At 43.4% G+C, this 14789-nt stretch overlaps 2 protein-coding genes across 9 annotated transcripts in view; one reads left to right on the forward strand and one right to left on the reverse strand.

Annotated features, from left to right (window-relative positions):
- The first annotated feature begins 877 nt into the window (after positions 1–877).
- On the forward strand, positions 878–7974 carry LOC135396953 (ribosomal RNA processing protein 36 homolog). The gene is made up of 10 exons (XM_064628208.1): positions 878–1062; positions 1133–1284; positions 1351–2611; positions 4913–4928; positions 4998–5058; positions 5355–5426; positions 5814–5880; positions 5947–6126; positions 6195–6312; positions 7815–7974. Exons 3-10 carry the CDS (start codon positions 2120–2122, stop codon positions 7946–7948), a joined length of 1140 nt encoding a protein of 379 aa, XP_064484278.1. The 5' UTR covers positions 878–1062; positions 1133–1284; positions 1351–2119; the 3' UTR covers positions 7949–7974.
- A 1328-nt stretch (positions 7975–9302) lies between these two features.
- Positions 9303–14789, reverse strand: part of LOC135396952 (spectrin beta chain-like) — a 54839-nt gene continuing 49352 nt past the window's right edge. For 5 of the 8 annotated variants that reach the window (XM_064628200.1, XM_064628203.1, XM_064628201.1 and 2 more), the window contains 7 exons: positions 12555–12665; positions 11772–11868; positions 11630–11705; positions 11402–11505; positions 11256–11298; positions 10938–11080; positions 9303–10462 (listed from right to left, as the gene is read on the reverse strand). In XM_064628200.1, the coding sequence (XP_064484270.1) occupies positions 10459–10462; positions 10938–11080; positions 11256–11298; positions 11402–11505; positions 11630–11705; positions 11772–11868; positions 12555–12665 (578 nt within the window). In that variant the 3' untranslated portion in view covers positions 9303–10458. The remainder of the gene's footprint in view (positions 10463–10937; positions 11081–11255; positions 11299–11401; positions 11506–11629; positions 11706–11771; positions 11869–12554; positions 12666–14789) is intronic. The other 3 variants (XM_064628207.1, XM_064628206.1, XM_064628202.1) reach the window with 1 other exon arrangement.

Consider the following 14789-nt stretch of genomic DNA (forward strand, 5'->3'; position numbering starts at 1 on the left):
GTTGGAGGGCAGTTTCATTTTAGGGGACGTGCCATATGTAATTAGAAATTTATAAGGTGACCAGAGTGCACACATCGACGGAGCCATTCCTTACCGACGTCAATCAGTGATGTAGTAAAGCCCACTTATTGTTAGTCCCATATTTCGCCTAATGAGATGACACGACAGTCCCATTCGCCTAATGGCAGGCACACCTCTCACCCTCATAATCCTAAAAATCTCATTAGGCGAAATTGGAATAGGCGAAGAGGCGGCTAATAGGACAAGGATACGATCCTTGCAGAAATGTGTCCCGTGAGCAGCGTGTTCGCGCTCGGGATATTCTGATCCAAAAATCGTCGCTGAGTGAAAATGTATGGCAGACTGCCTCGAGCAGTGCCAGCACATGGAAGCGCATATGTACGTAGCTACCCTCCCCATTTTAGTGGCGAAACCTACAGGAGAAAGTGCCGATTGTACACCCTAGCCACAATTATGCGGCAATTTGGAACGGGCAGTGCTCAACCGTGCGACGAGACATCGGGAGCACCGACTTGTGTACGTTAGACATCATCAGAGCAGATCGGCTGGGGTAAGCGATCGATGTTCAGATGTGTCAGAGACACACGCTTCCGATCTAATGCACGTGGTTCCTTCCTTATATACTCTACATGACCTGATTAACGGCTTTGACGGTGTGCCAGAATTATCGAATTTAATACGGTCAAACAACATTTAGGCGTAACATATCTGATAAGCAGAACTGTGTCCTAGGTGCATTTAACGAGAATGAACAATAATTCTATGGCTGTTATGAATTCGTTCTTGTGAACTTCGTGCAATATTTCGAACATCCAGGACAGCGCAGGTGTCATGGAGTCACGTCGTCCTGGCAACAAAAGGGCGTCTGCAAATGGCGGAGTTTGATCCAGATGCAGATGCGGCCACCGCTGATATTACAGGCACGTATAGCGATATTGAAGATGACGATGAAACTGTGGGCAGGTTACGGTCGGCAAGTTCACGTTATATGTTCCTCGACGAAGTGTGCAATATTGGTGAGAACGTACGGACAGTTGGAAGGTAAATAAAAGCTGGATGCGACTGGGTTGATGTACAGAACTGAAGCACTTTTCTGTTCTTATTGTTGTAGGGTGAAAAACGTTTATTCGGCGCGAAGTCTCTGTGAGATCACAAATGGAAAAGGTAGTTTGGCGAAAATACTTCTAAATGATTACTATGACCACGACATCATTGCCGGGCAAGTTTATGGATTCGAAGGACAAATTGTGAACGTCGAAGGAGGTTAGTGGTGTTTCTCCTGTGTCCAAACAAACTCAGCGAAAAGTTTTTTGTTGCCTTCCATTTCAGAAAATGTTCTTCATGCTCTTACTACAAATCTTATACGAAACATAGACTTGGAATTGTACGACGACGTTATGAGAATTACAAGAAACTCTATCGACAGCAGGAAAAAAATAACATCAGACATCGAAGAAGATGTTTTAAGCAGGATAGGATGTCTTTCGGATGATCTCAATGTTGACCAGCACATGCTGCAAGATTGTGTGAATCATTTATTGGGGTTACCAGTGGACAACGTTGAGCTTCGTGCTTCTGCAACCGCTGCTCGCTCGCCTCGGCTTGACGATGAACAAGCTGCCGGCCCATGCGAGAATGTCAATATGACTGTTGTGCATCAGCGAGCGCTAGAGGTACTCCTAGAAAGTACTGCTTGGCTTGAATCATTGACACTTGATGGGGAAGAAGAAGATAATGAAATGAACACAGGTGAAACGAACGTTGGGTATGGCGGGCTAGCCCGCGGGCCTTCTAGCCCGCCATACGTTGGGTGAAACAACGTATGACAACATTCTGAAGTAACTATGGAGATGGAGGCAACAAATTTCAAAGACAGGGTGTTTGCAAAATAGAGCGATAACAAATTTCTCCTTTTGATAAACGTGTCTCTGTGCACCGCTAGCGTCTTACAGTTAATTTCGAGACATTTTACCTGTGCCGTGAGACGGGAGTAAAGTACGGTCAAGTATGTGCGGCCGAATTCGCATTCTCCCTTTATTATGGCTGCGCCCACCAGGTACTAATTTACGCCTGCGAGTGGCAAAATAAACGAAGAGCAATGGGAAAACCGGAGAAAGCACTAAAGATGAAGAAAACTGGAGTGAAACGCCAAGAGCTCACGGAAGTGACTTCGATGAGGTTGGACAATGCTAATAGGAAATCACGCATCCATCCACCTGCTGGACAGGAATGCTTCGAGTCTTCAAGTGACGAAAGTGCCGATAGTGGTGGTGGGCAGAGTGAAAGTGAATACGATGAGAACGTTGATGAATGTGATAAGCAAAATGCGACCACACAGTCTCGCAACTCTTCAAAGCATTTGCCTCTTGAGCACGACGAGAGTGAATCAGAAGATGAAGATGACAGTGAACCTGAACTCTCAAGCAGGAATTCACGGTCCTACTCCCAGTTAAAACACAAAGGATTCAAAGCATCATCGACTGAGAGGGAAAGCGATGAAGCGGAAATGCAACAAGACGCTGAGAGCGAAAATTCCGGCCAAGATGATGATGATGATGATGAAGACCTGGAACTTGAAGACAAAGATGAGGTGCCCAGGAAATTATTGTGCTGTTTGTGCTTGTTAAACGAGAATAGCAATATGAATGTGCGCAGTAGGGAATTATAGGAGAGTTTCGTGCCGTTCTTAAAGTACTGAATGCAACAAAAGTTTTGCAGTACACTTTTTTAGGAGTCACCAGGACTATTAAAGGGGCACTGAAATGCAAAAACAAGTTCACTTCAAATTACATTACACACTATGTTAATTTTGCACTTGTTATCGTAATTCAAAACCTTGATTCCGTGACGAGGCTACAATAAAAATTATACTGGACTCTTCCTTGCGTTCACTCTAAGCAGAGAACGCCGTTTCAGCTTGTGCATCTGTGTTTTTAGTCTATGCTGCGCGTGCACACGCGTGCCACGCCATGCAGCAGTGCGCATGTCGTGGAAACCCGCCACGAAAAATGCGCATCATGCCGCATATACGCAGCACTACGGTCGGACCTGCTCCAAATCGACAAGCACACGATAGGCATGCGCATGCTTCTCCTGCTGTCTCATTGGATGCCGCCAATCATTGCCTCCTGGGGATCCCATTCGTTGCCACCAAAGACGGCTCTGTTTTCGTTTTGTTTTTCTTCTAAACGGTAGTATTGTGTAAACTAATTTTGTTTGAATTGTAGTAATTGAAACACGGACATTCATTTGAGAGCAAGTTGCTTTTGCATTTTAGTGCCCTTTTAAAATAGGCTGTGTCTAGAGGTCCGTCGGATGGACCTGATTCTTTATGCAGCGGGGTCTGTCAGATCGTCTGTGGTACGAGGAACTAGACTGTTTCCTAAACTAACCTAACCTAACCTAGAGCTGCACGAAGCTAATTGCACCAATCTGACTAGAATCAACTAACCTAACACTAACCTAACCTAAACTAACTTGATCTAACACGACATAATGTTGAACTGACGGACCCCGATGTTTAAACAATCGTGTCCGTCCGACGGACCTCTAGACACTCCCTTTAAAATATGCTCGATTATTATCACACACACTGCCACTGGTAAACTTGTGATTTAAAAAGTTTGATATTCTTAATTGGGTCACGTTGTGGCCGCAGCCATGCAGATGCCATGCAGTCATGCAGATGTTCTTATTGGAAACATTATTTTTGTAACGCTTTTAGAAATCGCTATTTCGAAACGGGCATTGTGTGGAAACACAGCTTTGTTCAAAGAGAAGTCTGTTAGGAGCCACTGTGCACAACATTGGCGCTGTACAGTGTCTAACGCTTGCGGAGGACTTTACACACCACGGATTGACATCAACACTGCTCAGGTTCGCTGAAACAGTTGAAAGGTTTCTTGGTGGTATGTACATCAAAGACACGCACTACAGGTCAGCTAGGATCATCGTTCTTGTGCAAGAGCACATTTCTTGTTGTGCAGTACGCCGGAGCTGAAGATTAATTTATAGAAATGACCTTCACTGCTCCTTTAAAATAGCAGGGAAGTCATTTTTGTAACACCCTGTTTTCTTTCTGTAAAACTGTTAAGTAGGCCAGTAAAATGCACCACGAGGAGTAACTCACCGCACAGAGTCATAATTATAGCAGAAATTGAATTTAAAGTACGCCGCAAAAAGTGACCGTGCGCAACGGCGGTGGAGAGCAGTACCAGCCTGTGACCGTGCGCTGATGCTAGACAGTCTGTGCTCGCGGTTCAGAGTACCGTCTGCTAGTCAGCTGTTCAGGGCTCTGAAGAAGCATTGCACACAGGGAAACTCCGGTGGGACAATGAAATCCTCCATGCGCACGGTCATCCTTTCAATTCCTAATCTCAGGAACAGGTTTACCGACTACAAAAAGTAGAACACCCTCACACACAAAAATAAAAAGACAGGCGCTGACCTCAACTTGACTGCACAGATGGTACGACGTTAGTCGTCCTTCACATCCTCGTTACACCCCAAGGGCTGAGTCAAGAGTGAACAAGTGCGCCAGTGTTTGTGCAAGTTTTTTTTTCTGTGGAAAAAAACTGCATGCATCAAGACCTTTTGTGCTGTTTGGCAAACTGACACATATACTTTCATCAGATGTTTTAAACTGAAAATATTTTGGATGGCCCTCTGTGCTCCGACATCTTAAAGATGTCGGAAAAGTGGGCTGCAAGCAGCACAGTAGGGAACAGTGCAACATAGGTTGTACAAGTGTGGTGCAGACATGATTTTAATTAGTATTCACGCAGTATTCAGTTGGAAATAAATATACTGTTACCAGTGTTTTGTGCATTAGAGACTATGCACTGCTGACACAATCTTTCTTTACTCATGTCTGCCTCGCCCCCATCGACAGAGCGAAATCCGAAATGGTAAGCACCAATAACGTTGCAGTGTCAAACTCAAAAGGGCGTCTTACAAATTTTATTTAATGTTTGCAGATCTTTCGAAGATGTCATTTGCAGAACTGCAGCAGCTGAAGGAGAAGATAGGCCTGAAAATGTAATATTCCACAGGGAGGGTGCAAGTGACAAATAATTAAGGCCGTGATAACCATAAGCAAATGAAAGAAGCATCAGACAAATGCTAACCTAATTAGCCTAATAACCAACCCAGTCCTGGCTGGGTTGGGACTAACCTCTCCATATTTTTCTTTCATATCCTGTCCAATTCGACTTGTCACTTTAACTCCTGCTTTACGTGGGTCCAGCTATTGGGTCATTGGTCTTTTTTTCTTTCTCTCTCTCGTCATGTGACATAATGGAGTACATCATTGCATACTCTTTTGCACTCGCCAGGTACAACGAAGCTGTGTTTGGAGAACAGAGGCAACGACCAAAAATTAATTTCAAAAGAGAGAATAAGAACAGGTAAGTTTCCAACGAGGTATCACAGTTGCGTTAAAGTGGTTGTGACAACTTAAAAGTTATATCAGAAAAATGTAAGAGATTGGAAACAAACACAAATGGCAAACAATACACTCCACAATATATACTCCACCAAGCTTGAAATTTCTCCAAATTCTCCGTAGTGGCAAAATAACTTCAAATAGCATAAATAATATTTTTTTTTTACTGCTGGCAAAATTTGTCTGTGTTTTTTTAACTCATGTTCCCAGGCTGTAGAGCCAGCGCTACTCTTTGAATTAAATGGTAATAATACAACTATGTGCTCTTGGTTTAATTGTCACTAAAGTCTCGTCTTAAACCCAAACGAGTCTTTCTGTGGAGCTGTCTAACTCGAAGGTCTCCTCACAGACCAAGAGAAGAATCATCAAAACGTCCAGTGTCTGTCTTCAGAGATACTTTTCAGGTCAAGAAAAAGGTAACCACCCACGAGCTTGCCTTCACGCGTTTCATATTCCTATGCTAACCAATGCAACATGCATAGGTTTTGAGTGACCCGCGCTTCGACCCCAGAGCTGGTGAGTACAACGAACGGGTCTTCAGAGAGACGTACAGTTTCATCGGCGACCTTCGCCACAAGGAGCGCGGGGAACTCGAACGGATGCTGCGGAAGGAGCAAGATCCCGAGCAGCGTAAATCGATCAAGAAGGTTCTGCAAAGGATGGTTCGTACTTTCGTTCGGAGTTCCTTCTGCACAGTAGCTCACGAGCAATATACAATACCCAATTTCAGAAAAACCAAGAAGCAACAGAGCGCCAGAAAAGTCGCAGATATCAATTGAACGAAGAGTATCAGAAGTTTGTGGAGAAGAGCAAAGAGGAGGGTGTCACTCCAAAGTACCTGTCAGACAGTATGTATAAGTACCATTCTTTGGGGACACGTTCTTTAGTTCGGTTTACTCTCTTCCATCTCCATCTCTACATGGTTGAATTACAGTCGTCGACCGATTTTTCGGACATGCTCGATTATTCGGACTCGTTCGCGGAACGGCCGCGTGTCCCATAGAGTTGACAGATATGAACGTCCAAAATTTCGGACGTCGTGCAGCCCGGTCGCTCGATATTTCGGACTCTGTTTGCCCAACCAGCGAATTTCTCTCTTGTGGTGACGGAAAATATTGGTATCATCTGAAATTCGTATTAAAAAATCAACCAACTAAAATACTGAGGTAAAAAAATAGGCAATGATTGTTGATTTTCTGTTCCTCTGAGTAGAAGAGGTCCGTCGTAACGCTTTTGAGCTGCTGTAAAGCGAGCTTCACCTAAAGCACACGTGCGTTAGGTGAAGCCGACCCTGCGGACGTGATGATGGCGGTACCTCTCTGTCAGTGTACAGTGACGAAACGTCCCTTCGGGAAAAAGAAGCTGATGTTATCAGGCAGAGCACGAAGAGCGTTAGGAAACTATCGATAAATTTTTCCAGCCTTCTAGTGCTTAGTAAAGTTTATTTTGAAGCGAAATTAGTTTTTTTTCGGACCGCGCGATTATTCGGACTTTCGGAGTCCGAAAAATTGGATGGCGACTGTATTGGCACAAGAAGCTAGCTTTTCGCACTTACTTTAAAATGTTCACATGCTTGATGTTGTTGGAAATTCACCATAGAACGGCACTTTATTATATGTAGGTTTGAGCATCACAGTGAAGGAAGTACCTGAAAAATTTCATCGAGTTTCCATGCAAACTATCTCGTGAACAATTACATCATTTGCAGTAGTACTGTTGAGTGCACTCTAGGATTGAACAAGTGTGGTGGGAGAATGCTGTTCGCAACACTAGGGACGGGTGTACAGGATTCTTGTTTCCACACATGAAGTCAGGTGAAAGTATACATTGTTTAAAATTGTGAAGCAAGAAACAATAGCTGATTTCTTTAGCACACTTTGGTTCGAGTAAGTGCAAAACAAAAATGGGGGCATCTTCCTCGTGTCAACGTGATGCGCATCATATTTGTATGATACCCACACTGTGTGTTCCTGTGCACGTTAATTTAAACGTACTAATGTTGATCACGGGAGATGTTCTGCCAATACCACATAATGTGTAGGAAAACAACTTGGCGCTAAAGATTGTACTGGTGACATGCAATGTTCTTGTAGAGTTTGTAAATTGTTGTAAAATATGTTGTAACAAAGTGGAGTGCAGAATGTATTCAGGGTGATGTTAACAGAACCTGTGTAGTGGGGTGACCACCTTCGCTACAAAAGCCCAGTCGTGTTTATAGTAGAGGGCCGTTCATCTGCCTTGACCTTAGCTCTCGAATTTGGGCAAAATAATGTTGGACTGGAAATGTTTGTGCCAGTCATGACCAGGGACTTGTTCTAAAGGCGATGGAAAAATTATTTATCATTTTTAGAGGAACGGCGGCAGATCGAACTTGCACAACGCTTCAAAGAACTCAAGAAATCGGGGAAGTTGGACAAGTATTTGGAGAAGAAGCGGAAGAAGAACATGTGGAAGGAGCAGAAACACCTGCCTGGCGTTATGTAGGCTCTCAATAAAACTAATTTTCTACACGTGGGCGATACTTTGCACTACGAAGGCAACTGTTATTACAAGTGTCAAACAGTAGGGAATTAATTAAAATGAAAGTGAAATTAAATTCTCGCACGTCAGAAAAGCTGCTTCTCTCAACTGACAGTTTGCAATGTCATATCTTCTGCCCAATGGTGATGCGCAAAGGTACCATGTTTTTTGTGTGTATAACACACACTCATGCACGTAACTTACAGATCGCTCGTTCTGCGTACGGCATTAGTGTTAGGCACTTAAACCTCCATAATCGAAGCAGAAAACGCACCATACACATTTTCGACATCGTATCCAGCAGCAGTCAGCAGGACAGACAGCAATACTCCAAGCACAGCTCTATGTATAGTTAGGGCCTGACTTTTTAGGGTTAAACCCGTATCCGCCCGATATTTACCCCCCGAATGAAATCTGTAAAATTCGGGTTTAACCCGAATCTACCCGAAAACATCTGGGTCGCGTGGCACACTCATAAGCGTGCATTAAAATAAAGTTTGATAACATTGCTAAACATTAGTTCCATGACAAGACAAATTTTTATTAAACAAAAAAAATCACCCGAATTCCTGACGACAGAATATGCCGTAACGGGATTTAACCCGAATACACCCGAATTTTCGAATGAAAAATATCACCCGATATTTACCCCCCGAATTTGGCCAAAAATAAAACCCGAAAAAGTCAGGCCCTATGTATAGTGTAGCGCAGCCTTATAGTGTAAAATCAGTCAGTCAAAACTAAAAGGTTGCAACGGTGGCCAATGAACTTATTTATGCTTACTGACTGGACAACAAATTAAAAATTTGGCTTTTCTCAAAAGGGGGAAACAGGTAGGAAAAAAAGGAACTGCTCGGGGTTCAAATTTCAACACGCACTGCATTCATATCTACATTATAGATAGAGCCTGAAGTTTTAGGGTTTTACCCGGTTCTTCCCTGAATTTGCACTCCAAATTGAATTGAAGGTTGCCTCTTTAGGGTGAAACCCAATCTTCACCCAGCAAATTGCCCTCACTTGGATGTCTGTAGGAATGCACTAACTTACTTGCTTGCTGGCAGCAAATGCAGTTACATCACTGTTTGTACCAAGACACTACAGTTAGAGTAACTGAGCACGATTTCTCCCCGAATTTAGCATACGGGAATTTTTTTTTTTACCCAAATTTGCATGAATTTGGTGCACGTTTATTTACCCGATTTTTACCCGCCGAATTTAGAAAAAAAATATTTCCCGAAAACTTCAGGCTCTAATTATAGACAAATATGAACATCAATGTTGCTAGCTCTCTCACGCCACAAAGACAAAACACATCGCATATCTGTTTAATTTCTTTATTTTTACCTCCATCGTCCTCCTCTACAGATATTAACAACACGGGACAAACAGAGAAAGTCTGATAATTAAAAAGAGAATGATGTCTCTCGAAGCAAACCCTAGTAGCCTTTCGCGCGCAACAAACTTTCAATGAAGTTATTCGGCATTTCGTGTATTTCAAGCTTTACAATGTGCACAGCAGGTATAACCACGTCCAAGACGTCCACAATAAACTGCTCTCGGCGACTACGCTCTGCTAAGGACTCAAGAAACCAAATTCCCGAAGAAGATTACATTTTCCCACATGGCGACGTCTGCAACTGGTCACGAGCCTCGTACGACGGAAGCAACAAACAAGCACAAGCGGACAAAGGAAAACACGAACGGGGCATGCCTCAGTAAAACAAAAGTAAGAGAAACGTAATAAGACGACCAGCTAACCACGCTCGAGACCGACCACACCTTGCACTGAATGCCTCGCAAGCATTAAAAAAGTCGTAAAAGTAATAAAGACTAACTAAAAACACAACACAAACTTCGGTTGTGTGTGCACTCAAAACGGCAGTTTTATGATGATGAGGTGCTGTAACGACAAATATCGATGCCTGCAGACAAAAAGCTTTCTTTCTGGTTTTTTTTTTGTTCTCTCCTACTTCAAATCAAGAGAATATCTCATTAGACGGCTCATAACTCTAGTATATACTATACATGGGTTTCAAGGGCAGCTGCAGTGTGAAGTGGCACGACATTAAGGTTGGCCGCAACCCCCCTCCCCCCCCTTCCCGGGAGAAGAGGTGCGTGCGCGGCGAGGATGTCGATGCGGTGCAATTTCACGAATGTGCTTTTTTTTTTTTTTTTTTTAAAGCTAGATGTAAATATAATAATATATAACTTGTTTTTCTTTTCCTACGCCTCTTCGTGTCTGCTCTCTTCTTTTACTCTTCTTGGATTTGGGAGAGGGAAAAAAGGAGGGAGGAGGGGAAGACGAGCGTCCAGTGCAGACAAAGGTTTTTCTCGGAGCAGCCGGAAAGGACGACGTGCTCGACACACGGGAGAGGCAGAGGAAAACGAAGAACAGAGAAAACAAAAGGAGTTCTCTCTCTAATAGCAGCCCAGGAACCTTTTCTTTGCTTAATTCTTCACTTTTCTTCTTTCTTTTAACTGGAAGAGAAAGAGAACGCTACATGAGGGCTATGTGAGTGGACTGGACAAGGCTTGTCTGAACATTCTTTTCCCTGCCATCTTGAAGACAACGCTAGCGCCTCTACAGGTAGTTGGAGAGGCGAATACTCTCTATAGTTCCTGTACAATTGTTACTTAATCACAACTACACTACACTTTTTTTTTTTTAAAGTGTGTCGTTATGTGTTTAAGTGAAACTAAATTCCTATTGCTATGTACGGCGTGACATCCTGTAAAGGTATACCCACGCCGGCACCTCATGCTCGGCAATCGTTTAACGCAGATGGAACGTTGTGTTGTCTACGTATAGAGCTTTGAAGGAGATTCAATCATGCTAAATTTTTGAAGTGGTTGAGCACTGCAGCACAAAGCCACAATGAGACACGTACAAAACGTGTTCGTGTTCCCACGTTGAAAACAATCAAAGGGGCAGCGTTAAGTATTAGGTGCTCACGTTTTCTTGAGAGTGAAGAAACTCCTCTTCTTGGCCTCTTCCTTGCGCTCGGCTGGCAGTGTCTGTGCTCGTGAAGGACCCGAGGATCCTTCACCTTCTCCAATGGCAGCTTGCACTTTCTGCAACCACTGGTTCATCTCCTCCTGTTTTCATCGAATAATTATCGTTGTCAATGACATACGATGCAACCTATATGTACTTTTTGTCATGTTGTACGTAGGGCTTGTATTTATACCCCTCCCGAGACTTTTTCAGTATCCTCTACGGATGTCGTCGGCAAATTCTACGGGTAATAGGAAAAGCAGTAGTGATACTCACATCATCCTTGCCCTGGAAGAGGTATTCTCCTCCAGAAGACAGCCTGTATAGTGAGAATAGATATTTGAATTTGCACCCATGGAGGGGCCCACCCATGAAGGGGCCCCTTCAGGCGTGCTCCTACGCACAACGAAAACGGTACTTACTTCAGTCGGAATACGTGCTTCTTCTTGGTATAATCGGAAGCAACTTCTGCAGTGGCAGTCTTCAAGTCAATTGGACTTTCGCTTCGTAGGTAGGTTTCAGGGTCCTGCACGGCAACCACGAATTGCGATGAATACATAATTTTTATTAAACTCAGTTAAACGGGTATCTTAGCTAAACAAACAACGAATCCGTTCGGCTGATTCGTCAGCGAAAAGATGGTGACGTGCCTGCTTGAAGTGTTTCTGGTCCTTGTAAGCCATAAGCATGGTGCCTCGGACAACCATGTACACCTTCTCCCACGATCTAGTCAGGAGCAGAAGACACAGTAAGGCAAATATGCTCTTATATATGTTTTTCGCCTGTTTGTACCTGTTTGAAGCTTTCTTTGTTGTGGACTCCCATTCGTGCTTTCTTTGGAGCATGCCTTCAAACTGGCCTTCTTCGTCAGAAGGAGCACTGAGCTTCTCTGCACGACAAAACAGACACCAGTGAGCATTCCATCTTCCCACCATTTCTCTTTTTTATCTAACCGTCAAAGCCTTTAGAAGACTTTCCCGAGAAAGTTTTCGAAGAACTGTCCGTAAAAATGAGAAATGAAAAAAAAAAAAAAAAAAACACACAGCGAACCATTCCCAGTCACCTCGCTCACTACTTCACTTTCATTCCAAACTTTGGCAAACTTGTGGCAAACTTGCAATTGCGCTTCTCTTCTCATATTGCAAGATTGACGATCCTATCTTCGAGTTCAATATCCAGACGTTATAAAGGCATTCAGTGTTGAATGAACAAACAAAAATGCAGCTTTCTCATAAAACACATGCAGGTACAAAAATTTCAACAGAGCAAGTGCACAGACAGGACTGCGGACTTCATGCGGAAATAGGAAGGCTCACGTCTCACCGTTCCTCGTCAAAGGGGAAACTTCAATGTTACGCAAGACGCCATCAAGTACGTCTCAACATAGTATGCACACTGAGTTATGCATACAAAAGGAGGAGAGAAGCCAACTTCACTGAAGCTGCAAAATTTCTAGCTTAAAAAAATCTCGTGCTGGAAAACCTGAATTGAACCTTCAGAAGGCACCGGTCCGAGAGGTTACGATGCTGCACTCGCGAGATGTTAGTACAAGTCTATGCGTCTGTTGCTGTCTACCTGGGAAGACTGCCTCGTCCGAGTCGTCCAGTGTGGACTTCTTCTTTCGCCAGCTGCTGAAGGGCGACTTTGAGCGTGACCGCTTTTTCTTGTCCTTCGGAGGCGTAGGAGCTTCACATGCAGTGGACAGCAACCATGCTTTTGTGTTAGCCACAAACACACATAATGTAACTTGGCACATGCAACGTTCACCAGTTATTGTAACGTTCGTCTGCTGAAACACGTCCCATTGGTAGGACTACGAGGCCTCCTTCGACTCGTGCGACAGGGCCCCAAGTTAGAGTTGACAAGAGTCGGGTTATTACACTCATTCAGCATATATGTGTGTGATGGTGTGACAAAATGGTGCGCAGAAATTTCGTTGAATACGACGTGAGGCCAGAAAAACCGTAAAACACAGGTAAAACTTGCTAGGGACTTGTTTTGAACAAAGTTTGCAAGACGAAATTGGCATGCATCGCTTTCACAGAGATCTATGCAGCAAAGTGCAACGACACTAGCTCTGATCATTAGAGCTGTGCGAATATTCCAAATTTTGAATGTGAAACAAATGTTTGATGCTATTCGAATGCTATTTTCAGTATTCAAGATATTCAAATATCTTTCGAATAGTACTAAAGCGAGGTTATCACTATCACCATTGTGCAAATGGGCTTTGCCTCGTTATATCTAAGAGTTCCTGCCATTGTTCTTTTGGTGTGCAGCTCCATTCTGCATGTCGGCTTCGCCTCATTACTCTCGAGCGTTAGGCAAAGCGCGCTTTACACTGTTTACAATGAGTAAAGACACTAGTGTCACTAAAGTCTACAAGTTTTGTGAGCTCGTGGTCAACACTAGACTCTGTGCATCGCAGGTTCCAGTAAATGTACTCCCAACTTTGAGAGTTATGTTCAGTAACAAATGGAAATATGTGCAGCTTCTAAAAAAAAGGTACAGGAAATTCACAATGTAAACATAGAAATGAGGAGATGCACACAAAGCAGGCTGCATGGAACACGTTGACTAACTCTCAATGAAGTTCATCCCACTGACGCAGTCTACCATACACAACACAGAGGGACCCTTCTCTCACGATATGTTATGCTGGTTGAAAAGGCTCACATGTTTGGAGCAGAACATTATCACAAAATATTTCACCATGAGGTATTCGAAATTATTTGAATTGGGCCTTTTCTGATTATTCGAATTCGATTCGCAGTGTAAGTGAAATATTTGTAAACTATTTTTGCAATGGAAATTTTGCTATTCGTACAGCTCTACTGATCATGTAACACATGATCCCAGCTGCAGCACTGGCCACTGCTGCTCGGATGCACACCGTATGATAACATTTTCTTATGTGACATAATGATATAAGGCAGGGAGGCGAGTCTTACATAAGTGCAACACATACGTTGAGAATGATTGCCAAATTGTTACTACATCTGTAGCAGCATGTAACACTAATGCACATGGTTCAGAGACAAGGCTTCCATCCAAATAGCTTGTAATTAGGCATGTGCGAATCCAAATATTTTAAGTCGAATCGAATATCGAATCGAATGGGGGGGAAAAATTCCGAATACCGTATCGAATATTCGTGCAAAATTTACAATATGTGACTTTCGCACTAAAAGTTTCCATTTCGTAGCCCATGCCTTTAGTGTAATTTTTCTAGCATTAACTGTCACAAGAGAGACATGCAATTCTTCTGTTTAAAGCCCCTACTCTTTAATGTTACATGAGAGTGCTTCCTGCTTTTCGGGTGAGCCTACACTTACTGGAGTGGTTACCTTCATTTCAAAATTTTATGCCAGGCAGTAGCATATTATACGGATGAGGCTGTAATTGTTTCAGACAACCACAGGCCATTTGTGAAACAAACGAATTGGCATCCTGCCTCAGCTTTGCCATGAACACCTTTTAGTTTCTTTGCACTCGCCCTAGGAAGTTGCACTACTGAAATTTTAGACGTAAAGGACATATTTAAGACACACTTCTTGTTCCTGTAGTCATTATTCAAGAGTCCTAACTTTTTAAAGGCAACCTCACAGACATCAAATCAAAGTCCCTCGTCGGCACCGCTAAACTGCATGTGGGAGAGGCGCCGCCCCTTCCACAAACAATGTCTACAAAACTAACTTTGGATAACGCTATCTTAAACTAAACACCGTCCCGCCTGTGTTGGTCCTGCAGCAAGGGCAATTTTGTAAAGCAGGCTTCACCTCGTGCACGGAAGCATCAGGTGAAGCCCAC

The sequence above is a fragment of the Ornithodoros turicata genome, chromosome 6, assembly GCF_037126465.1.
Source record: "Ornithodoros turicata isolate Travis chromosome 6, ASM3712646v1, whole genome shotgun sequence".
Classification (NCBI taxonomy): domain Eukaryota; kingdom Metazoa; phylum Arthropoda; class Arachnida; order Ixodida; family Argasidae; genus Ornithodoros; species Ornithodoros turicata.

What these genes read in the sequence shown, in the direction of transcription:
- LOC135396953 (XM_064628208.1), top strand. Translation starts at nt 2,120, where the DNA reads ATGGGAAAACCGGAGAAAGCACTAAAGATGAAGAAAACTGGAGTGAAA. An exon ending in AGAAGGTTCTGCAAAGGATG is followed by an intron (nt 6,127 to 6,194) that starts GTTCGTACTTTC and finishes ACCCAATTTCAG; the next exon opens with AAAAACCAAGAAGCAACAGA. An exon ending in TCCAAAGTACCTGTCAGACA is followed by an intron (nt 6,313 to 7,814) that starts GTATGTATAAGT and finishes TATCATTTTTAG; the next exon opens with AGGAACGGCGGCAGATCGAA.